The 23,599-nt window shown below is 46.7% G+C and overlaps 1 protein-coding gene across 6 annotated transcripts in view; it reads left to right on the top strand.

Moving 5' to 3' along the window:
* Positions 1-23,599, top strand: part of ENAH (ENAH actin regulator) — a 799,370-nt gene that overhangs the window by 667,666 nt on the left and 108,105 nt on the right. For all 6 annotated transcript variants that reach the window (XM_086926161.1, XM_086926157.1, XM_086926158.1 and 3 more), the window contains one exon: positions 2,270-2,318. In XM_086926161.1, coding sequence (XP_086782287.1) covers positions 2,270-2,318 — 49 coding nt within the window. The remainder of the gene's footprint in view (positions 1-2,269; positions 2,319-23,599) is intronic.

Genomic DNA, 23,599 nt, shown 5'->3' with positions numbered 1-23,599 from the left:
TGGATAACAGGTTAACCTTGAAATCGCAGATCCTGGGGGTGTCTGGCATGTGCTTTGGCATCCTTAGGATGCTGCGGAGGTTTCTTCCTTTGTTATCCGTGGAACATAGGACGCTGACAGTTCAGGCTCTGATTGGGTCCAGGTTGGATTATTCCAACATTCTTTACCTGGGCCTTCCAGAGTACCTGCTGCAGCGCCTTCAAGTGGTGCAGAACGCCGCGGCCAGGGCTATCTTCGGCCTTAGTAGGCGCTCCAGTGCCTCGGACCTGCTGGTAACGTTACATTGGTTGCCCATTCGCAAGAGGATCGCCTTTAAAGGCTCTGACCTTGGTCTATAAAGCTCTTCACAAGGGGGGAGCTAAGTATCTCCAAAAGAGAATGGTCTTTTATCATCCGACCAGGTCTCTGAGGTCGGAATCCCTGCACCTTGCTGTCGTCCCTCGGGTAAAGAAAGCGCGCCTTGGTGGGCGCTCTTTTGGATTGCTGGCATCTCAGCTATGGAACTCTCTGCCGCTGGCCCTGCGGGGTGCCACTAGTTTATTGGCTTTTAGGAAAGGCCTTAAGACGTGGCTTTTTATTCAGTAGTCGTTCTTTTTGGTATTTCTGGCTCACTACTCTTTTAGTTTTTCATTTGGTGTTATGTTATTATGTTGCAGTTTTCTTGCCTTCTCCAATAAAAGCGCCGGGACACTCTTTTTGAGTAGCCGTGCGCTATAAAAATGAACCAATAACATAACATAACATAACATAACATAACACCAAAATTAAGACCAGGGAAAACCTGGTCTTAACTTGGCGAAACAAGGAGAAATGCTTCTTTCTCCTCGTTTTTGCAAAACGCCTTGTATTGTTTAGGTTCAGGAAGGCGACCCTTCCTTCACATCAACAATCTTTTAAAAAATTACATTTTGTAACTTAGATGTGTGCTGCATTAAGCAGCACACATATAAGTGACAAAATGAAATTTCAAGATTGTTTATTTGCAGGAGGGGGGCCTTTCCTGAACATAAACAATCTTCCCCTGTTAAATGTAGCGCCAACGCAGGCGAAATGTAAATGTAAATGTAAGGTGTTTTATAGCGCGCTCAATTACTACCGGAGTATCCTGGCGCGAATGACCGCTGGGGAACCCGTCCTGGCTTTCCCTGTGAGATGGTCCCATGCTGGGTATCTCCAAGGTGAAGCCAGGCATCCCCGGCGTCTGTGGGGGGCCGTTGTAGAGATGAGGCAAGCTTAATGCCCAGAGTTACCGAGTGTGATCACTGACCAAAGTGGGCACCGAGGCGAGAATTATCAGTCCGCTGACCCTGGTCCTCGACCCTGCCGCGTCGGGAATCGAACCCTGGTCCCGGGCCGTTCTCAGCCTCCGGGTCTGCCGCCTCTAACCAGTGAGCCACACCTCTCTAAATGCAGGGCTGCACCATATTCTTGTAAATATGGTGCAGCCCTGCGTTTCTGAAGTAGTGGAGTGTGTTAAGCCAAGGAGGCTGGTCCGGAGAAGCACAAACTCAAGGAGTGCTGGTCTGGAGCAGCACAAACTCAGAATTCAGAACATAACACAGTGGTTAGCATTGACTTTAACAACACAAATGTATTTCCACCCAAATAAGCCTTTTTAGAAGCATCAGGATACTGAAAGACTGAAAAAAAGATAAGTCACTAACTTGTGCCTTGCAGTTTGCAAGCAGCTGTTTGACAGTTTTTTGTCACTGTGCTAGATTAGATTCACTTATGAACTGCACTGTAATGAAAGAATCTCTGACAAAAGCAGTAACCCCCTGACCTATGCATACCAAGTACTGTTTTTTAAAATGCATGGTACATGTTCTTTGCAGTAGGCATATTAACCCTCTGTGCTTCATTGGTTCAGTCACAGCTGCCACTGGACAAAACTCTCATGTCTTTCCAGCAGGGAAATTAATCACTGTCGTTATCTTGACACTATTATTGTTCTTTGAAAACAGCTAATTAAACAAGATACTTTTCAGTGCTTTTAAAACTGCAGCCTGCGGACCCCCTGGGAATGTGTCAGGGACCCCTGGGGGTCCGCGGACTACAGTTTGGGAAACACTGGTGTAGACTATAATTGGTTACAGTAGTTGACGTGATGAAACAAATGTAGAAAATTCGGCACAGTTAAAAGTATGGTTGGAGATTGTCTAAAATGCAATATCATACTAGGGAAAGAATACTTGAGTTTGCATTACTATTAGGCTGCAGTTCCACTTATTCTGAAGCTAATATTTGTATTATTTATTGATTTCAATAGGAAGAATCCGAGCCATCCACTTCGAAATCCTCCACGACAAGCACACCTGGTAAGTGCAGCAGAGGATGACCATAAAACTATTAAATAGTCCTACATATAGTCTGAAAAGAGATCACATTTGGTATGCAGGATGATGATCAGCAAAGGTTCCAGAATTAATACTCTTTCCCATACTCGAGGTGGTTGTATCCCTACAGTCCTTTTGCAGTGGTACAGAGTTCAATGTATTCAAATATAGTATTATAGAGCTTTAGCCACTGATACAGCCATATATACAAAGTGTGTATGAGTATGGCCTTCATGATACACACTCTTGCATGTATGAGTGTCATCAGAAGTACCTTTTGTTCTGACAAACTGTGTCGTTTGGAATCTGCTTCTCTACCACTCAGTTGTACATGTGGCCCATCCTCCAGTTTAGATTTGTTTATTTTTTTATGCATAATTTTGCTGTTTTTTCCCCTCCTGCTTTTCTTCATTAAGAGCATGTAGTTTATGCTACAGAGCTTGTATTTCAACCCATGCATGTCTGGCCATCAGTTTGGAGCAGCTGACCCTCACATTACTCCATCTTGAGTTTAGTAACTCATCCAGTGAACGTTTAGTCTGTGTGCTTCTGTTTGTAGACCCACTGTGAGAAAGTGCCATCTTTCTTGCCTTGGTATGCCCCTACTTTTTTCTGAACTGCTGATGTGCTTTGACAGAGTCTGCCCTGGGTCCCTGCCAATCAGGTACCCAGGGCCTGTGTTCCTTCCCTAAAAAGAAAAGCTATGCTGAAACAAAATACCCAATTGGCATCTCTGGCCACCTGTCAGCCCCTAGTAAATGGTTCCCAAGGTACCCAGGGCATTGTGACCAGAGAAGACCCATGAGGGCTGCAGCACTTACTGTGCCACCCTCAGGGGCCCTGTACCATGGCACCCACACACTGCCTTTGCAGGCTGAGTGCCTAAGTGCAGAACTAAAACAAGAGTCGACATGGCACACATCCCTGTGTGCCATGCTCACAGACCCCACTGCCCTGGCATAATTCAGTCACCCCTCTAGCTGGGTACTCTATGCCAGAGGTGAGGGCACAGGTGCATGAGCCCTGTGCCCCTACAGTACCCAGGGCTATTCCTGAGCACTGTAAGTGCAGATATGCCATTTAAGAATATATGGTGCTGGGAGATTGTCATTACGAACTCCACTGCACCATAATGGCTACACTGAAGACTGACAAGTTTGGTAACAAACTTCTTAGCACATTAAACCCGCACTGATGCCAGTGTGGGATTTAATGTAAGATGCACGAGAGGGCATCTTAGAGATGCCTTCCAAAACCCGAACCTACAATCCACGTCTGGGCTGAGTGGCTGCAGAGGCTGCCACACAGCAGACATGTTGCTGGATCCCTGGGTGGAGAGCCCCCTGCTCTCCTGGGCCAGCAACAATGCACATCCCGGGCGAGGTACTATGTCTCCTCCCCCAGGATGGACAGGGGGAAGCTTCAAAGGCATACCGCCTCTGAGAGCTTCTCCAGATCATTTGCTGTACCCAGCAACTGGCCCCCACCCGTTCTACCCCCACTCTGGCGGGAAGACTGGCGGGAAAAACTACGTCAGGAAGGAGGGTGTGCCAACCTATGCCAACTCCCCCCCTCAGGTGGAGGAGGCGAGGTGAAGCACGACCCCGGGCTCCGGTCATCTTCTAGATGGGGAGCCCTGCCCAATCCCAGCTAGTCTCCTGCCCCACTCCCACAGGAGAGGAGCAGGCTAGGGGGTGTCTTCACCCCAAGACAGGGACCCATTGGTCCCTGCCCTTGCCCTACCTGTAACGCCCCTAAATTTAGTATTTAGGGGCTCCCTGAACCTTCCTTCGGCAGATCCCGATATCGAAAGAAGATCAAGAAGAAGACCCGCCGCGCAGCTGCTAACAGGACATTAACAACTGACTTGGCCCCAGCCCTACCGGCCTGTTGATCCTGGAACCTGCTCCTGCCTAATCCCGGCGACCTCCGCGGACAGCAACCTTGGGACACCCAGAGGACCTGCCTGCCTTGACCCTCTCGAAGATTGAGACTCCCATCAGCAGAGGCTCTGCTGCAACAACCCACCTGGACCAGTCCACTCTGCACCAGCCGAGCCCAGGCCGGGTCAACCCGAACCAAGACCACAAGGACATCCCCCCAGCGACTGGGACCCGAAGTTCATTGCCCAAAGACCCTCCTCAACGAACCAGCCGACGCCTGCAGACTCAGAACCAGGGGCCACCCCAACCGCGACCAGCCGAGGTTAAGCTTTTCCGACCCCCAAAGACGCCCCCTGTGCCTCCCTTTGGGGTACCTACCTGTACTCCATCATCCCAACTTACCTCTCGAAGTGCTGGTCGCCCCTGAAGAGTCTCCGTCCCTGAGCCTGCAGCCTTTGTTCCCTATTCAAGATCCTCATTGGATAACATTGAGCACCCTGCACCCAGCCGCCCGATTGCCGCTGGCTGTGACATGTTTGTCCTATCCTACTACCCCCTTTGCCCTGGGCAAGTGACCAGGAGCCCAGCTCCCAGAGCTGCGTGGCCTGCTAGCCAGCAGCTGCCAACCGAAGGCCCCCCTTTCCCTCATTGGATATCATTGGATATTTGGATATTTGGAGGGGTATTTATAGAGCTCGGCGTTCGCTCCGGAAGGAGCATCATGGCGCTGAAAGTCTTTGAAGCCAGGTCACAGAGTGGTAGGGGGAAGGCTAGATGGAGGCTTTGGTCCAATCGTCGGAAAGATTGAAAATCCATGTTTTGAGAAGTTTTCTAAAGGGCTTCTCAAGTGTCTGAAGTCTTAGGTGTCTGGGCATGCTGTTCCAGGCTTTGAAGCCAGGGTGCTTAGGGTTTTTCCGCCTTTAGACTTCAGGTTGAACTTGGTGGAGGTCATGAAATTTTCTTGTGAAGATCGGAGGGAACGACTCGGGTTGTAGTGTGGGAAGCGTCTGGTAAGATAGATGGGACCTGTTTTGTTAAAGGCTCGAAAGGCAACGGTGAGAATCTTGAAGAGTATTCTCTTGTGCAGGGGAAGCCAATGTAAGGTCTTTAGGGCTGCGGAGATTGAGGATTTACGAGGTAATTTTAGGACAAGGCGGGCGGCAGTGTGTAGAACACTTTGAAGTTTGGAGAGAGTGGACTTCTTGGTACCTGCCAAGAGACCGTTACAGTAGTCTACACGCGAGAGAATGAGGGCTACTGTTACCGTTTTTCTGGAATCGAGGGGGAGGAAGTCAAAGAACTTTCTCAGGGATTTGATTATGCCGAAGCATTTGCCTGCTACGGTCATGGCATGGTGGTCAAATGAAAGATCAGAGTCAAAAAGAACCCCGAGGTTTCTAGCAGAAGTGACGGTCTGGGGGGGGGGGGGCAACAGAGTTGTCAGGCCACCAAAGGGCAGGACAGAAGGAGGCGTTCTTTCCAATGGGGAGGATCTCAGTTTTATTTGAGTTGCAACGGAGGTGGTTTGCGTCCATCCATTGGAATACAGCAGTTAGGCAGTGTTTGAGATTGAGCTCTGCCTTGTTGGAATTGTCGTCTAGGGGGATGATCAACTGAGTATCATCGGCATATGAAGTGACAGTTATGCCGAATGATTCTATCAGGGTGAGAAGAGGGATGAGATAAATGTTAAAAAGGAGGGGGCTTAAGTTGGACCCTTGGGGGACTCCGGAGGACACCTTTTTCTCATTGGATTGAAAAGGGCCCAGGGTGACCGTTTGGGACCTATCGCTGAGAAAAGATCTGATCCACGATAGGGCTGAGTCAGAGATGCCGATGTCCATTAATCTGTTGATCAGGATGGAGTGGGATATGGTATCGAAAGCTGCCGTGAGGTCAAGAAGGATCAGAATGGCCTTCTTCCTTTGGTCTTGCAGTGATTTAATGGTGTCGGACGGTTCAATTAAGGCAGTTTCGGTTGAATGTTTAGACCGGAACCCGGATTGCTGGGGATGGAGTATGTTGTGGGATTCCAGAAAGGTTTTAAGTTCTTTGTGGACTAGCTGTTCTGTTATTTTACCCAGAGCGGGGAGAAGGGTGATGGGACGAAGGTTGGTCAAGTCTACTGGGGATTTGTTAGCTTTTTTCATAAGTGGTTTGACAACACCTTTTTTCCATGAGCGGGGAACAGAACCAGAACTGAGAGACAGGTTGATAATGTCATTGACGATAGGGTTGATCTCATCAATGATTAGGTAGAGAATCTTAGGGGGGCAGGGGTCGGAGGGGGATCCGGATTTGCAGGAAAGAATCGCTTCTCTGGTTTGAGCCAGAGTGACCGGGGTGAAGTTTTTGAGATTGTCAGCAGTCAAGCAAGGTTGATCGGGATGTTTATTGATGGTAAGGGGGGGGGGTGGGGGGGGGGGAGTTTTTTTGAATGGAGGTAATTTTATCGTCAAAGTATTCTGAGATCTTGTCGCATAGCTCTTGGGATGGGGGGATTTCGGGTTGGAGAGCTTTGGGATGGGTGAAGGTCTTTACTATTGTAAATAAAGTTTTTTGCTTTTGGCTGGCTTCTTTAATGGCATTTACGTAGAATGTTCTCTTGGCCGATTTGATGGCGGAGAGATAGTTTTTCCTCTGAAGTATGTAGGCGCTTCGGTCGTCATTGTTGTAGGTTCTACGCCATTTACGTTCCGCTTTCCTGCAGAGTAGATGTGCGGAGGCTAAATCAGGTGTAAACCAGGGAGCTTTGTTTTTGGTTTTCTTCCGGATGCTATCCTCATGATTGGAGGGGCACCGTTTAGCAATTTCTTGTGAGAGCCAGTTATGAAAGCGGCCTGCGTCTTTATCGATGTTGCCGGATAGAGAGGGGGAGTTGGTTTGGGAAAAGGGATCGAGAATGAGATTTTTCTGGACCGTTTTCCAGTTTGTAGAGTGACCATGATGAGGAATGCGTTTATTGATGGTTGGGGGGTGGCAGCTAGAGATGTGGAAGGGGATCAGGCAGTGATCAGTCCATATCTGGGGTAGGGGGTGGCAGGGTGGAGAGAGAAGGGAAATTGGAGCAAATACCATCTAAGGTGTGACCAAGTGAGTGTGTTGGCAACGTGACACTTTGTTGTAGGTTGAAAATTTCAAGTGTCTGAAGAAAATTACTAGTTTGAGAGTCGGCGGAGGTCTCAAGGTGCAAATTAAAATCTCCTAGCAGGGTAAAGTGTGGGTAACAAAGTAGCAAGTGTCCCAGAGCGTCATTGAGAGAGTTGAGAAATTTAGAAGCATTGCCGGGTGGGCGGTAAATCAGGCCGCCTGAGAGGGAGAGGGATTGGCTGAGTTTGATGGAAAAGCCCATTCCCTCTGCGTCGATGAGAGGGTCAAGGCAGGTGTGACAATTAAAGGTGTTCTTCAGAATAATTGCAACACCTCCTCCTCTGCCTTTCAGTCTGTCCTGTCTGTAGAAAGAGTAACCCTGGGGGAGGGCTACGGCTATGTCGGGGTTACCTACCTCTGCACCCGGACGCCCCTGTGCCGCTGTGACGGATCTAACTGTACTTACCTGACCCTGGGGGACCCCTGAGTCTATGCCCAGAACCTTACCGTCAACTACTAAGTACTCACCTGGAAACCGGTAATTCACTTACCTGCTATTGGATAACGTTGACTCATTTTGACTCGAAAATATTCTAAGTGTGAAGTTTTGAAAACTGAAAATATTCCTATAAAATCAGCCAAAGTACGAATTCCGAAGTACTCACCTGGGCTCAGGGGAGAAGCCAGCACTGTACCTTTCAGTCCAGTACTGAACCGCAAAAGTAATCCCTAGCGGGGTTACTAGTAATCTGTATTTTCTCCATAGGAACCCATTGTCTGCTTTTCTATGAAATTTCTTCTAAGTGTCTACTTTTGAAAACGACAAATATTCTTTAAAAATCATACGAAATACTGAATCGCAATTACCTACCTGTTTTGAGTTAAGACCATAACATTGTGAGATTTACATTGAAAAGTTTCTAAGTGTGAACTTTTTAAACCGCTTTATATTCATGAAAATTCACTACAGTAACTAAAACGTTTTTGCTAATCTGGTTTCAGCTTAGACCCCAGGACTGAATCTAAGACCTAGTCTGGAACTCCCAAAGTAATCGATAAAGTAATCAACTGTACTTATATGTAGAAAACCCATTGAGCTCAATTGTAAAGTGTTTTTCAGGACTGTGTTGCTTACTATCAATACTGTAATCTTGTGTGCACAACCTTTATTGCCCCTTGGCAGAGTATTTACATGAGTACTCGTAACCAGAAAAGTATATTTTTAGAACTGTTGGTTCTAAAAATAAAACTATTATATCTGTGGATATAAAAACAATTGGCCTGGAGTTCAGTACTTGAGTGTGTGAAACCTTTTGCTGACTGAGTGCAACAAATGCTTTACACTGTCCTCTGGTACTGCCTTACTGCTCGACCAAGCTACCACTTTGGAGAGTAAGGTCTGTTCTGACTTTAACCTCGGTTATACCTCTGGGGTTGGTGGACTCTAAACACACACTGTACTTCATTCTAGTCCAGTATATATAGAGCCACTTTCTCACACCCACTCTCCAGAAAGCTCCTGGTTTACATGCAGAGTAAGGGTACTCCAATCACTGAATAGATTTTGAGTTTCATCTAGGAATATTGAGTAAGGTGTTAAACATTCCACCCATGACCCTTCCCTTGTTGATCACTCCTTCTCATGCAGTATGCACGCTACCACAGAGAAGGTGAAATTGTTTGGATCCTGTTATAGCCGTGGAAAAGTGTGAAGCGCCTAGGAAAAGAGGATCCTTTTAAATCTAAACCGGATTTCTAGTCTGCTGTACAGTCAATGTGAGTCCTACTCCAGGTATATATGCGGAACTGTACGATTGCTGCACTGAAGTGTCAATTCAACTACTCCCTTTTGTAGCTGTGCTGCAGGTCCATTACGCTGAGCAGTCTAGTCCATCGCCCGCTGTTGGTGTAAATAGAGTTCTCGGTTTAGACCCATTGCAGTGACTCTGGAGCTTTGTAATGCTTAATTGAGCCTAGCTCCATGTAAATACTATTTGGCACCCTTCCAGGCCCTCATTCCTGCTTTACCCCAGATGAGTGTTCTACTTGTGAGCCAAGTATGGTTTCTCAATAAGATACCAGCCACCCCAAGGGCTTCCATCCATGCACTATTGTAGCCAATTTGTTCAAATCTATAGCAACACTGATGTTCCCACTAAAGTGTGCCCGCATTTATACCATGGCAACAGCTCCCATCACCCAGGCCAGCATTGCCCCATACATCTTCTCGTTTGCATGCAAGCTCAGAAGATTAGCACTACTTTCTGAGTACTCAACTAACTCTTTTGGCACCAAGTACTGGGCTTCCTAGGACTGCAAGTCTTTGTGACCAGAAGTCCTTCAGCTCAATATGTGATCATATTGATCGCTTTGAATTTGCAAATCAGCTTCTAACTCCCTGCTACAAAGTAGCCCAGTGTATCTGTTCATACAGGTCCAGAGAATCCAGGTTTTAGCCATCAAACTTTCACTAAACAAAGGAAGGTGGGACTCTGTAACTGAGACATTACAGAAACTTCACTGGCTACCTGTAAAAAGAAAGGTGCATCTTTAGAGCCTCATGCATATTGCATAGGGCCATAAATGGCATTTGATCCAAAGCACGTCAACAGACAGTTGAGCTCTATAAGCCTGTACAGACCTTAAGCTCATCCCATGCAGGCTTAATAGCTGTCCCTTCTTTTAAAAAGATACGACTTGGAGGCAGATCCTTCCAGGTCCAAGGTGCTCAACTTTGGAATGATCTCCCACTCCCCCTGAAAATCAATGCCAACTTGTTGAGCTTCAGAAAGGAACTAAAAAGTTGGCTCTTCTCATGGAAATAGAAAATTTAAATCCGCTAGACTCAGTGTTAACTGTAACAGTTATGGCTCTCATGCTGGCAAGTTAACAGCGCCAAGATGCCTGTTGGGAGATAGCTGCGCTTTACAAATGCCTAATAACCACATAGACATGTTGGTGTAACTTGTTTGGACGTCCTCAGTTTCTCTTTGTGCCATGTCAATGCCAAAGCCATCATCTGCACCTATGGCACAAGATTAGCACAGTGTTCTCGGTCTGTACCACGGAACAGTACCAGATAATGCTGAACTGGGCAAGGAAGCTGGGAAACAGAAGCTGCTGTTCTCATTCAGGAGATCTCACTTGATCATAAGCAGGCAATTACGCCACCCACATGTTGGACCCCGAAGCACATTTAAAAAGGTAATCGTTTAACCTTTAAATCAGAAAAGCCAAATCTCATTTAAAACAATTTATCAGCCAATTAGGTTATATTGGCCGGTTTAATTCATTTTCCTTAAAGCAGTGCAGTAAAAAAGATGCCAAAAAAAACTTAGTGATGACGAAAAACCTGCATCACAAGCTTTTTTTTTAATGAAATGAATATAAAACCAAAGCACTGTAGCTAGACTGCCTGCAGCTATGTAAGACTTGAAAATGGACACTGCAAATCCAATCTTTCAGAATTCCATGATGCCATTTCAGTGGCAGTTGCTCTAGTTCTTATTTTAGTATTTTCTGTCTCCTGGTGGCTGGTTTCTGAAGCACTGAGCTCAGACATTTTTGGCTTTTTTCACTTTGAAATATTTCCAAAGCCACTGTAAAAGTATTTCACTTAATGTCAATTGGTGGCTAATATTTTTCTGTATTCTGACCGAAAACATTTATCAAATTCACTAAATACAGTCTCTGTAAAGTGTCTTTCATGTGGCAAAAAAAAGGCACAACCAAGTCCTCGAGATTGCATCATCCCTGTGGCTTTTCTTGTCTAATTTAACATGTTTTTTCGATCTCTTGTGTATTGCATACCTTCTTGGTTATCAAGTGTGTATTTTGTCAATACTATATGAAGGTGGATTTAATCTCTACTGAGTTGAATGTCATCTTGCATCCTCCTGTTTCCACATGCTCTCCTTTACATGAGTCCATTGGAACAGCGTTTGGAGGACCAGTGGGGCCAATATTCTGACCCATGGGAGATATGACTTCTCACCTCACGCTGCCTGGTCAGTCCATTGGTATTGGTAGCCAAAATCTCCTCGGTAGTGTGGATTTTCATCAAGATGTCACATGTCAAATATTTGTGATGCCTTCCTAATTGGTTGGGGTGCACATGTTGACCGTTTTCAGATTAAAGTTATTTTTTTTTTCATAGAGATGTGATATCACATCAGTCCCAGGATCTGAGAAGTGTGAATCTAGCCCATATAACATTACTTATCCAGTATTAGGGGTGTCTTTCATAGATTCACATGCCTGAATCATTCCCCGTCGTCGAGACGGGAGCCTCCGGTAAATAAAAAAGTAATGTCCATAGACATACATAGAGAAAAAGGGTCTAAGGGCCTCCCCTTAGTAGCCTTTCCTTGTCCTTATGTAAAAAGGACCAAACTCTCACAGTCAGCCAATCAGCTCCGACCTCCCTCTAGAACCTTCCTGGGAGGAGCCTCAGTCCCTCAGATTTTCTACCGCACATTGTGCTAGGGAGTCTCCAGCCTGAGCTCTCCTCAGGATTCCTCAAAATTCATCAGACTTTCTTGGAAAGTGTTATCTGAACCCTCAACTCTTCAAGGATTACTTCACTACACTGTCTTGGCAGTAAGTGTATTCTTTCCACTGCTTCTTCCATGTCCGATTCAAAGAAGAAAGCCCTTTTCAGGGCCTGCTCTTCCTGTAGCAAGAAGAGGATCCATGTGGATGATCAGCACGACCTGTGCTTGTATTGCCTTTACCCTGACCATGTCTCAGACAAATGCAAGATTTGTAGGTCTTTTCCTAAAAAGACCGTGAGAGATAGGGAAGGTCGCCTTCTTATTTGGCTGGACAGGCTTAAGGACAGAGACAATCTGGACTCCTCTGTGAGCAGTGTTTCCAGGACCTCAGCTGTCTCCCAAAAGAGGCCTAGGGTGTCTTCCCCTGGCCCCTCAGACACTCCTCCTACGAAGACACTCAAGAAGTCTTCAGAGGCGAGATCTGTAACATCTTCAGTGTCTGCTAAGGATGATAAAACCTTTAAGAAGCCTGCTTCCTCCTCTAGACAAGCCCAGAGGACTACCTCAGTCACGACCACAGTGTCTACCACATCAGCGTCGTCGCCTTCAGCGTCGACGACGACTACGTCTTCCTCATCTTCAGGTAGACCTGTTTCCTCTATTATACTCCTAAAATCGTCGACGACAAAGACCATGTCGACGACGAAGACTACACCGTCGACGACGACGTCGTCATTGACGAGCCCATCGTCGTCGCAGACGTTACCAAAGATCCCACCGTCGACGACGAAGGTGTCGACGAGGGACTCGACGACGAGGACGTCGTCTACGAAAACACCGTCGACGAAGACGTCGACGACGACTTCGCAGTCGTCGACGACCAAGAATCCGTCGCCAGCTCCACCGTCGACGAGGACCTCGTCGACGACTCCGTCGACGAAAGGCTCGACGGCGACTACCACGTCGACGAAGACTCCGTCGACTAAGGACTCGACGACGACGACGACACCGTCGACGGAAGGCTCGTCGTCTAAGGGGGCACTGCCTGAGCCATGGAAAAAATCGAAACTGGTGGAAGTATCGACCCTCATGCTGCCGCCGTCGACGGTTCCCTCGACGACGACAGGCTCTGATACGAAGTCTGGCAAACCTAACAAACCGCAGATTACCCCGGAAACAACGTCTCCGAGCAAAGTGGAGACGCAGCCACCTCAGGAAATCTTCCAAAGCGAAGAATCCGAAGAGGATGACCACCTGGATCCCGCTACTTCGGTCTCGGACCTTAACATCAAATGCCAAAGCACTGATGAGGAACAGGAAGACTTCACCTATCAGGAACACTCTGTCCATACTAGTGTCCGCACGGAAGTCACCCCCATGATATGCTTACCGGCGACCCTGGTTGATGACTTAAGATTCCTGGTACAGGATTACAAACAACGCTTTCCAGAGGCGGACAGAGGCGGTCCAGCGCCTAAGATTCATGCGCCTGAGGACAAGGGAAATCGGACACCTACAGTCCAAGTGCCGGTGTCCGCCCCAAAACAAACTCCGCATCACCCTCAAACCCACCATGACGTCCAGCCTCAGGTGGTGGTCTCTTCGGACGATGATGAGGAGGAGGAAGAACTAGAGGAAGGAGAGGTCCAGGAGGTACACTCGGACCACTCTGACCAGGATGAAGAGGATGAATATGTGGCATCATCTCCAGCTTCACCACAACCACGTCAGGTGGACTCCCCGCCTGTGGACATTGCCGGCTTCCATAAGCTTGTGGAGAGGGCAGCGAAGAGATTCCATATGGCTGTGGAATCAACAGAAACAGACTGTTTCTTGCACGATTTTAAAGAACAGACTCAAAAGCCCGCTAAAGCTATTCCGATTATAGAATTCTTGCGGGAACAAGGAAAGAAATTAATGCTGACACCCGCTTCTGTACCGGCGGTTGTTCCACGCCTAGACAAGAAATATAGAGCACCACTTACTGCGGCGGCTTGCCTCAATGGTCACCCCAAACCAGCCTCGGTGGTGACACAGGCGGCCCAGAAACACTCCCGCAACCCTTCCTCGCCACTGTCCGTCCCCCCGGACAAGGAGGGCAGGAAACTTGACACGATTGGAAAGCGCTTCACAACCACATCGGCCATGACCATCAAGGTGGCCAACTCCATTGCCTTGTTGGGGCGTTACAATCGCCAACTCTGGGAGGACATAGCCCCTTACGTGAAGGAACTGCCTGACGCAGTCCAGGGTGAGGTAAAGGCGCTCCTGGTGGAAGGTCAATCTTCAGCAGCGGAACTAATTGACTGCTATCGACGCAGCCATGACAGGCTTCCGTCAACTTGCGGGGGCTGCAGTCCTACGACGTCAAGGATGGCTGAGAGAGACATCATTCCGCCAGGAAGTACAATCGAAGGTTCTAGACATGCCCTTCGATGGACAGCACCTTTTTGGGGAAAAAATCGACGAGGCACTGCAGGCCATTAAGAAGGACACAGACACGGCAAGGGCTCTGGGCACTCTACAGTCCAGAAACCAGTCCTTTCGGGGCAACAGATCAAGAGGTCAGTCCTCTTATCGAGGTTCCTATCAGAACAGGTCCTCGTATTCATACAATCACAAAGGCCAATACCAAAACAAACAGCAGCAAGGCCGCCAATCTTCGTTTGGAAGATCTAACTACATAGGTAAAACTACCAAGAGGGGCGCTGGCGGCCGCCAGTGACCGATTACTCCAGCCAGTCCAACCACCCTCTCCATCCTTTCAAATTGGAGGAAAACTGACCCATTTCCTCAACAATTGGCAGTACATCACCACGGACCGGTGGGTTCTTCAAATTCGATTCGGCCATTCTCTCGAATTCACCTCCATCCCTCCCCATACACCTCCACGCAGACGGACGCACAAACACCTGCGCCTGCTTCTCAAGGAACTTTCGACAATGCTACAGAAAGGAGCAATCGAAAGAGTACCAGCATCCTCAAAGGGAAAGGGATTTTACTCCCACTTCTTTCTTGTACAACAAAAAGAGAACAAGTGGAGGCCCATCCTGGATCTCCGGGCGCTCAACGCCTTCCTCCGGAGCCAATCGTTCAGGATGGTAACGATTCAAGAAATTCTGGGCATTCTAGAAAGAGGAGATTTCATGACATCCTTAGATCTCCAGGATGCCTACTACCACATCCCCATCCTCAGAAGTCACCGGAAATTCCTGAGGTTCGAGGTGGCGGGCCGTCGCTATCAGTTCAAAGTCCTGCCATTCGGCCTCAAGTCCGCGCCGCGGATTTTCACGAAGTGCCTTGTACCGGTGGCAGCCTTCCTACGCCAACTGGGTCACCAAGTCTTCCCCTACCTAGACGATTGGCTGGTGAAAGCACCCTCACCTGGAGACGCAGCCGAATCCTCCAACGCCTGCACCAATCTTTTTCAGAGGCTGGGATTAACGCTCAATCTCAAAAAATCCTGCATGGTCCCCTCAACGAAAATTACCTTCCTAGGGGCCACCTTGGACACGAAGTGCACAAGAGCCTTCCCCTCGAAGGAGAGGACGGACAAGATCTCATCTCTGGCCACGGCTGTGGCGACTAAGACACACCTAAAAGTTCGGACTTACACCTCCCTCCTAGGTATGATGTCTTCCTGCATACTCCTCATCCCGCACTGCAGACTCAGAATGCGCCCCCTGCAGGAGGCACTCACGAGCCAATGGACTCAAAGTACTGGCTCCTTCGAAGACATTATTCGGATCACCCCAAAAATGTCCAAAGGTCTGCAATGGTGGAAAAGACGCAAGAATCTAACTGTAGGGTTACCGTTTCTCCTTCCAGCATCACCTCTAGTGATAACCACGGACGCCTCCCTAGAGGGATGGGGCGCTGTTCTCCAGGACCTTCGGATCAGCGGCAAATGGGACACTCAGGAAAAATCGCTCCATATAAACCTTTTGGAGCTGAGAGCCGTGTATCTAGCTCTCCAGGCCTTCCTACCACGCATCCAGAACTCCCCGGTGCTCGTCAGGACAGACAACACCACGACGATGCACTATCTCAACAAACAAGGGGGAACGCGTTCGCTCTCTCTCTCACGCGAATCGCAAAAGATCTGGAACTGGCTAGTGCTGCACGGAATCCCGCTCAAAGCGGAATATGTCCCAGGAAAAGACAATACCATCGCGGACGCCCTGAGCAGGCCGAAATCCCTCTCCCACGAGTGGGAACTTTCCGACAGCGCTCTCACTCACATCTTCTCTCTATGGGGAGTCCCGAACATCGACCTATTTGCCACCAAGGGGAACGCCAAATGCCCAAGCTACGCAAGTTGGCATCCCCAACAAGGGTCACTAGGAAATGCATTTTCCATCGGATGGTTCAGCGCCTTTGCATACGCTTTTCCTCCATTCCCGATGGGCTCCTCAGGAAGATGAAGGTGGAACCCTGTACCCTGATCCTAATTGCCCCGTTCTGGCCGAGGCAACACTGATTCTCGGATCTGCTTCGACTCTCCATCAGATCACCGATTCGCCTGAAACAACACCCGAACCTCCTGACTATGTCCAATGGGCAGGTACAGCACCCGAACCTCCAATCGCTCAAATTATCGGCCTGGCTCCTGAGCACAGAGTTCGGTGGCCTGAATATCCCACAAGACTGCAGGGATGTATTGGCTAAAGCAAGGGCGGACAGTACGAACAAAACCTACACTCTCAAATGGAAGAGATTCTGCATTTGGTGTTCGGACCAGGGCCTACGGCCCCTCGCCATCACCCCTGAACAGATATTACCGTACCTCCTGCATTTGGCTCAGTCGGGACTAGCGCATGCGTCCATCAAGGTTCACCTGGCGGCTATCTCGAGGTTCACCAGAACTGTCACAGGGCCTTCTCTGTGGTCAAGTCGGCTGGTCAAGCAATTCCTAAAGGGGCTCTATAGATCCTTTCCGAGGCCTCGGAAAGTACCTCCTACATGGCAGCTTAATCTGGTACTCAACCAACTCATGCGTCACCCGTTTGAGCCCATTCATCGGGCATCTCTTAAACACATCTCATGGAAGACAGCGCTCTTGCTCGCTCTAACATCTGCCAGAGGGGTTAGCGAGCTGCAAGCTTTGTCCATTCAGGAGCCATATCTGCAATTCAGACATGACAGGGTGATTCTGCGACCAAACCCTAAGTTCATTCCAAAAGTACCTACGGACTTTCATCTCAATGAACCAATAGTCCTTAAGTCCTTCTTTGCCAACCCTTCAACAGCAGCTGAAAGATCGCTGCATTCTTTGGACCTTATGAGATGCCTAAAGTTCTACCTGGACAAGACTAAGGCTCTCAGGAAATCTTCGCAACTGTTCGTGGCATACAGCAGACCGCGAATGGGTATGCCTCTCACAAAGCAAAGCATCTCCAGATGGATCTCTTCTGCGATTTCATTCTGCCACGACAAGGCCGGCCGGCCTTTGAATGATCATGTTACTGCTCATTCCACCAGGGCGATGTCCACGTCAACAGCACTGTTTGCTGGTGTGCCGATCCTGGACATCTGCAGAGCGGCGACCTGGAAGTCACTGCATACTTTCTCCAGACACTACTGCCTGGATATCGAACTCCAGAAGGATGCGGCAGTGGGCCAGGCGGTGCTTCGCCATCTCTTTCAGTAAGGTGAGCCTTCCTACATCCCGCCTTCCAGGTATGCACATTCTTGCTCTGATAATATTCTATCTATGCTGTCTCCTTGTATGATATTATATGCATTATCTAACATGACGGCAGAGCAACTCTACTTTACAAATGTGCTACTATGATTGCTAGCTATTCTGATTCAGGCATGTGAATCTATGAAAGACACCCCTAATACTGGATAAGAAATGCGTTACTTACCTGTAACAGCAGTTATCCAGTATTGGTGTCTTTCATAGATTCACATGCAACCCTCCCGCCTCCCCTGGAAGGACTCACTTCCCTCTCGGACTATTACGCCAACCTAGCTGGGTGCGTACGAAAATCTGAGGGACTGAGGCTCCTCCCAGGAAGGTTCTAGAGGGAGGTCGGAGCTGATTGGCTGACTGTGAGAGTTTGGTCCTTTTTACATAAGGACATGGAAGGGCTACTAAGGGGAGGCCCTTAGACCCTTTTTCTCTATGTATGTCTATGGACATAACTTTTTTATTTACCGGAGGCTCCCGTCTCGACGACGGGGAATGATTCAGGCATGTGAATCTATGAAAGACACCAATACTGGATAACTGCTGTTACAGGTAAGTAACGCATTTCTTTCAGCCTACAGGACAAACGTCCTTCCTATTTAAATGGAAAAGAATGACATTCTGCAGTACTTTAACAAGCAAGTGGGGGTTGGAGTCTGCGTTGGAGCGGGCGTGGGGGGGGGCACGTTCCAAAGGACTGCCAAAAGAAATGCAGTTGATCTGGATGTGGCTCCTAGCCAGAACCTGAGTTATTGCAGTACATCTCACCCTGCCCCCCAACCCACACCTCTTCCTCATGTGTTCAGATTGTTCATGCATGCTTACTCCACCGAATCTTAAACGAAAACCACAAGTGGATTTTTAAATTGTACTGCTCTGCGCAAAGTCTCTGCAGATGGGGTTTTCCTCAGTCACAAGCAACAAAAAGTGCCAGACTTCGCCTCCAGATACTAACAACCAGGGACAAATGTGAATGGTCTCTGGATTGACATGTCAGGGAGATTCCTTTATGCCTTTCTTCTGATGCGAGTAGTCATTGGTGAATTTTTGTACTTTAGTACCTTGCTGACCCTAACACGACTGGCCATGGCATTGGTGGTTAACCAACCTTCAGCTATTTGAAGGTCCACACAGCATAGTGCCATGCAGGGCGGATCTCCTTCATAAGCAGCCTCCCATCATCGAATTTGGCAGCCTGGCTTCTGAGCTCCTTCAATATTTCAGAAGAAGTCAAGTGCCCATCCATGACTTCCCTGGCTGAAGGATATCTCCTCGCACTAGATTGCATGAAATTACTTCTGTTTTATTTAAATAAGGAGAAAGATGTGAGAAACACCAAACATTTGTCAAAGCAGACGATTTCTTGGTTAATGGTCTCTCATATAATATGTCATGAAATAGCTAATAAGACTTCTTCCTTCTGAGATTTGTAAGGAAGCTACCTTGGAGGTCTGTGCATATATTTACAAGGAATTGTCTTATTCAAATCTTAGTGCTTAGACCCAAGTGAAGGCAGGTCTCCTGGGAATTTCTTTGCTTAATCTGTTTTTCTGTTCTTCTTTTCACCACCCTTCGTAGGGATGGGCTTACTGTTCTGTTCAATTCTTAGGATTATCACTAAAGTGGAAGGGACAGTTACCGGTAATATAAAACTTCCTAGCTATGGTAAAGGAAAGTTTCAATTCTATTTAACAACCCACAGGCGAGGATTATGCTCATCTTTCTTCACTCTTTATTCGTCAGCAGCCTTTGAACAAACTACCTTTCCCAGAAAACCATTAGGGAAAGAGAAAAATCTGAACTAATCCATACACAGTCCATGCAATATAGTCCGTCATCTCTGTTCTTGTCCCCTTTTTCTTCGTGCGAGACCTGCATCCAGTTGAAAACATTCCGGCCAGCATTGGCTCTTTCCTGCTTAGAGGCGTAATTCCCTAAAACATAAAACCAAACTTGTAATAACCTTTCACACCTATTCGTAGGATCATGCTCAAATCGCCTGAAAACATTATCATAAGCAATTCGCTGTATCATGTACAGAAAACATTGTAGTGCATTACAAACTATTGAACCTTTTCTTTACTAGAACCTCAGATACTTATCCTTAAACTCCTGTATTTCACATTTCTGCAAAAACACCAGGGAGGAAACAATCCGCCTTGATTGGGTGGGAATAATCCTTGCCTCAGTTTCCTGAATAGAATTGAAACATTCCATTATGATGCCTAGGCAATTTTATATTCTATATCTAGAACGGAGGCAAGGACTATGTTGGTTGAAAGCTTGTTCTTTCAGGAGGTAATCCTCAATAGTCATAAGCACTGAATAACCCCGCCCACGTGCCGGACCCCGGATCATATACAAAAATACATATATGTGTATGTTTGAGCAAAAAAGTAAGGATTACCTCCACAGCACACACACATACATGTATACATATTTATTATTATTATTTTTTTTTATTCAGTGTTTTGTATAGAGCAAACTATACCCAGTCGGGTATCGGAGCACTTCACAGTATAGGACATAACATTTTCAGTGCAATATTCTGTGTAGCAACTGACATATTAAAGTACAATTCAAAACTGTCATAGCCACTTCTCTTGATAAATACTATAACACATTCACAGTAAGTAAGACTATAGGAACCATGTCGTATGGGGAAACAAAATTCTGAATAGTGATTGACATATTACGGTACAATTCAAAGTTGTCACAGCCCCTTCTCGTGATACATTTTGTAGCATATTTACAGTGAGAGACTCAAGGAGCCTTATCATATCAGTGGAAACAGGAACCTGTTATGAACAAATTAAATTAGTTCTGCGCAGACCGTGCTAATGACTTTAAGCAAGCGGATTTAGGCTAGTCTTATGTGGAAGTTCTGTCATGGTTACAGTAGGATTTGCTCATTAGAAAGATCTTGGTTTCTTTCTTTAATCTTGTGTGGTTTGGTAACCTTCTGATGTCTGGAGGTAGCAAATTCCATATTCTCGGTGCAGCACCCGAGAACGCTCCGTAATACGTTTTTTTTTTTTTTTTGCAGAAAATCAGTGGCATCAGCACTTGGTCTCTGGCGCTCCTGGATTGTCTGCTCCTCCCCTCCCCCCCCCCCCCCCCCCCCCCCCCCCCCAAACCGAAATCTCCAGTTTCTTGGTGACTGGAATTGTAGAGTGTTGTGTGTTACACCAGTTTGAGATGAAATCTGGCTTCATAAGGTAGCCAATTTAGCTCTTTAAAGTGAGAAGAGATATGGTTGAGTTTATTTAAACTGGTTATGAGCCTTGAGGCATACTTTTAGAGGTGCTGTTGCAATTTTGGGGAGCCAACAAAGTGTTGTGCATCCGTATTCGGTCCTCGATGACTAATGCCTGAACTGCCTTGTTGAGGTCTGCCGCTTCAATGAATGAATTTGAATTTGAATTTAAAAACATTTATTCAGCGCACTTTTACCCAGCGGTTTCATGGCGCTAATGGTTTCAATATCTTAATATAGCTCAGGAGAAATCTAGCGTTTGTAGCCAACGATTTGATGTGCGATTGCATGTTCAGGCTTTGGTCTAGAGTGATTCCTAGAGATTTGTTTGAATGTACGATGATCGGGGTGCAGTTCAGTTCGGTGATCAAATTGGTCCATTCTTTTATAATGGGCAGGCTTTTTGCAGGGGAAATTAGGAGGAATTGTTTTTTTTGCATTTAGTTTAAGCTGATTGCTTGTTAACCATTGCCTCGCCGCCCTTAAAGCCTTGTTCATTTTTCTGACCTCCTCCAGAGAGGAAATCTTAATGTACATCTGAGTATCGTCGGCATACATGTGGAAAAGGATGTTGGCACAGTGAAATATATCTGTTAGTGGTTCCACATATATGTTGAAAAGTGAAGGGGAGAGGGTTGAACCTTGTTGGACCCCTAACTGAATAGTGAAGGATGTTGACAGGTTATTGTTTACCAGAAATCTTTGTGATCTGTTCCTCAAGTAGGACTTGAACCATTCAAGAACGTTCCCAGAAAGACTCATCCTGTACTCAAAGTTCTAGCAACATTTCGTGGTTAACTGTGTCGAACGCAGATGATGAATCAAGAAGGATTAAAAGACATGCTTTGTTCTGGTCCAGAGTGAGTACTGCATCTTTAACTACGTGCAGAATTGCCGTTTCCGTACTATGATTTGGTCTAAATCCTCTAGCAATCGTCTAGTAGTTGGAATTTAGATATGTACTGGCTTAGTTGTTGCTGAACACATTTTTCTATCACTTTGACTAATAGGGGAATTGTGGATACTGTCCAAACATTGCTAGGTTCAGCGGGATTCTGTCTTTTTTTTAATGATGGGAATGACCTGTCCCACTTTTAGACAGTCTGGTAAAGTTCCTTGAGACAGAGAAGCATTGACTATCGATGTCCAGCTGGGGATGATTTCCTGGTCAATGAGCGGCACAAGTTTTGCCAGGAATGGATAGTTGTAGTGATTGTTACACTTAATGACTGTTAAGGTTTTATGGATGTCGTTTTGGTCATATAGAATAATAGTGGACCATTGAGCTTTGTTTTGGGGCATAGAATGATTGTGCTTTGATGAAACACTTGGTCGTGAAGCCTCCCAGAAGCTGCTGCTGTCTTAAGCTCCCATTCCAAAGACATGGCCTTGGATGTAAAGTAGTTTGCAAATTCTTTACAGCTAATTTGAGATTTTGTTGATTCCAGTGCTGATCTGGAAATTTTATTTAAGTGCTGTTTAACCAATTCGGAGTTTCCGAGATCTGTTTATCGCGTTCTCCAATTACGTTCTGAAGAATTCTTTTTTGGACTTCAGAATATTTTTATTGTATGCGTTTCTGGTTTTTCTTAGCAGGTTTAGTTGTGGGGATGATGGCAGTTGTCCATTTCCACTCTGCTAGTCTCAATTTAAGTTTTTCTTCATTTAGTGTTCCGCTGAACATGGGATTTTTTCCCTTGTCCGACATTCTTTTTAGTTTTAACGGTGCTATATTGTAGATTATCTCTGACCTCTTCGCATTGTAGTGCTCTGTGAGTTCGCTGGCGTTTGTCAAATTTCTGGGAGGGGGAAGATCCCTCCTGCACTACGAGGCAAGCTTCTCATTGTCCACGTTCTTTTTAGTCCTTACCCAATGTTTGGGTTTGGTTGATGAGTAGGTTTCTTCTTTAATACTCTAGGAATTTAGAAGGTTATTATGTAACCAGTCACAAGGCATGATTAAGGTTAAGATCACAGCTTTATCTTTGAATATGATCCAGTCTAGCGTGGAGCTTTTCACGTGCGTTGAAAGCATGCAGGCTTGTACTAGGTTTTGATCTGCTAGGAAGTCTTTGATGATGATTACCTTGGCAGTCATTAGGATTATTCCAGCATAATTTGAAGTCTCCTAGGAATATATCATTGGAGTGTGTGGCGGAGTTTGCTGTGATGATCTCCAATAAGTGGTTGATGAAAGGTTCATTCTTGCCTGGTGGATGATGGAATGCATGGATGTTGCATTGCTGTTTCTCGATATTAACTATGGAGAGTGCAAGGTATTCACATAAGCTGAGTGGGTCGACCGGCAGTGAAGTAACCAAGAGCTCCGAGCAGTGAATGACTGCAATACCTCCTCCTATTCTTTTTAGCCGGTCTTGCCTCTCAGTGAAGTAGTTGGGGAGCACCAATAGATCCAAACATGGCGAGGAAGATTCACTGAGCCATGTTTCAGTTAGGATCGCAACGTCGATCTCCTGACTCAGGATAAGATCGATGTCTGATTCTTTTTTCACTGCTGAGCGGCAGTTGATTTGTAGTCCCTTGATCTGTTTGAGAATCCCGGGTGGTGTCTTGATTCGAGGTGGTTAGCGTTATACGCTTCATGTTATTCGTATTTAATTTTCTGTCGCTGGACCTGACCTCTCTGAAGGAATGGATTGGGACTGAGCTGATTGCATTTTCAATGATCTTGTTACATGGGTTAGATGTGATCTGACCCGACTCGTAGGATTGCAGTAATTCTGGTTTCCACATCCGAAAGGTAACTAGAAAGTTTGCTAGGTCGATGGAGAGTGCGTTTTCTATGAGGCGCCCAATATGCTTCAGATCCAGTAATGCTTTGGAAA

Source organism: Lissotriton vulgaris, chromosome 6, assembly GCF_964263255.1.
Source record: "Lissotriton vulgaris chromosome 6, aLisVul1.2, whole genome shotgun sequence".
Classification (NCBI taxonomy): Eukaryota; Metazoa; Chordata; class Amphibia; order Caudata; family Salamandridae; genus Lissotriton; species Lissotriton vulgaris.
This window is presented reverse-complemented; position numbering and strand designations above follow the sequence as displayed.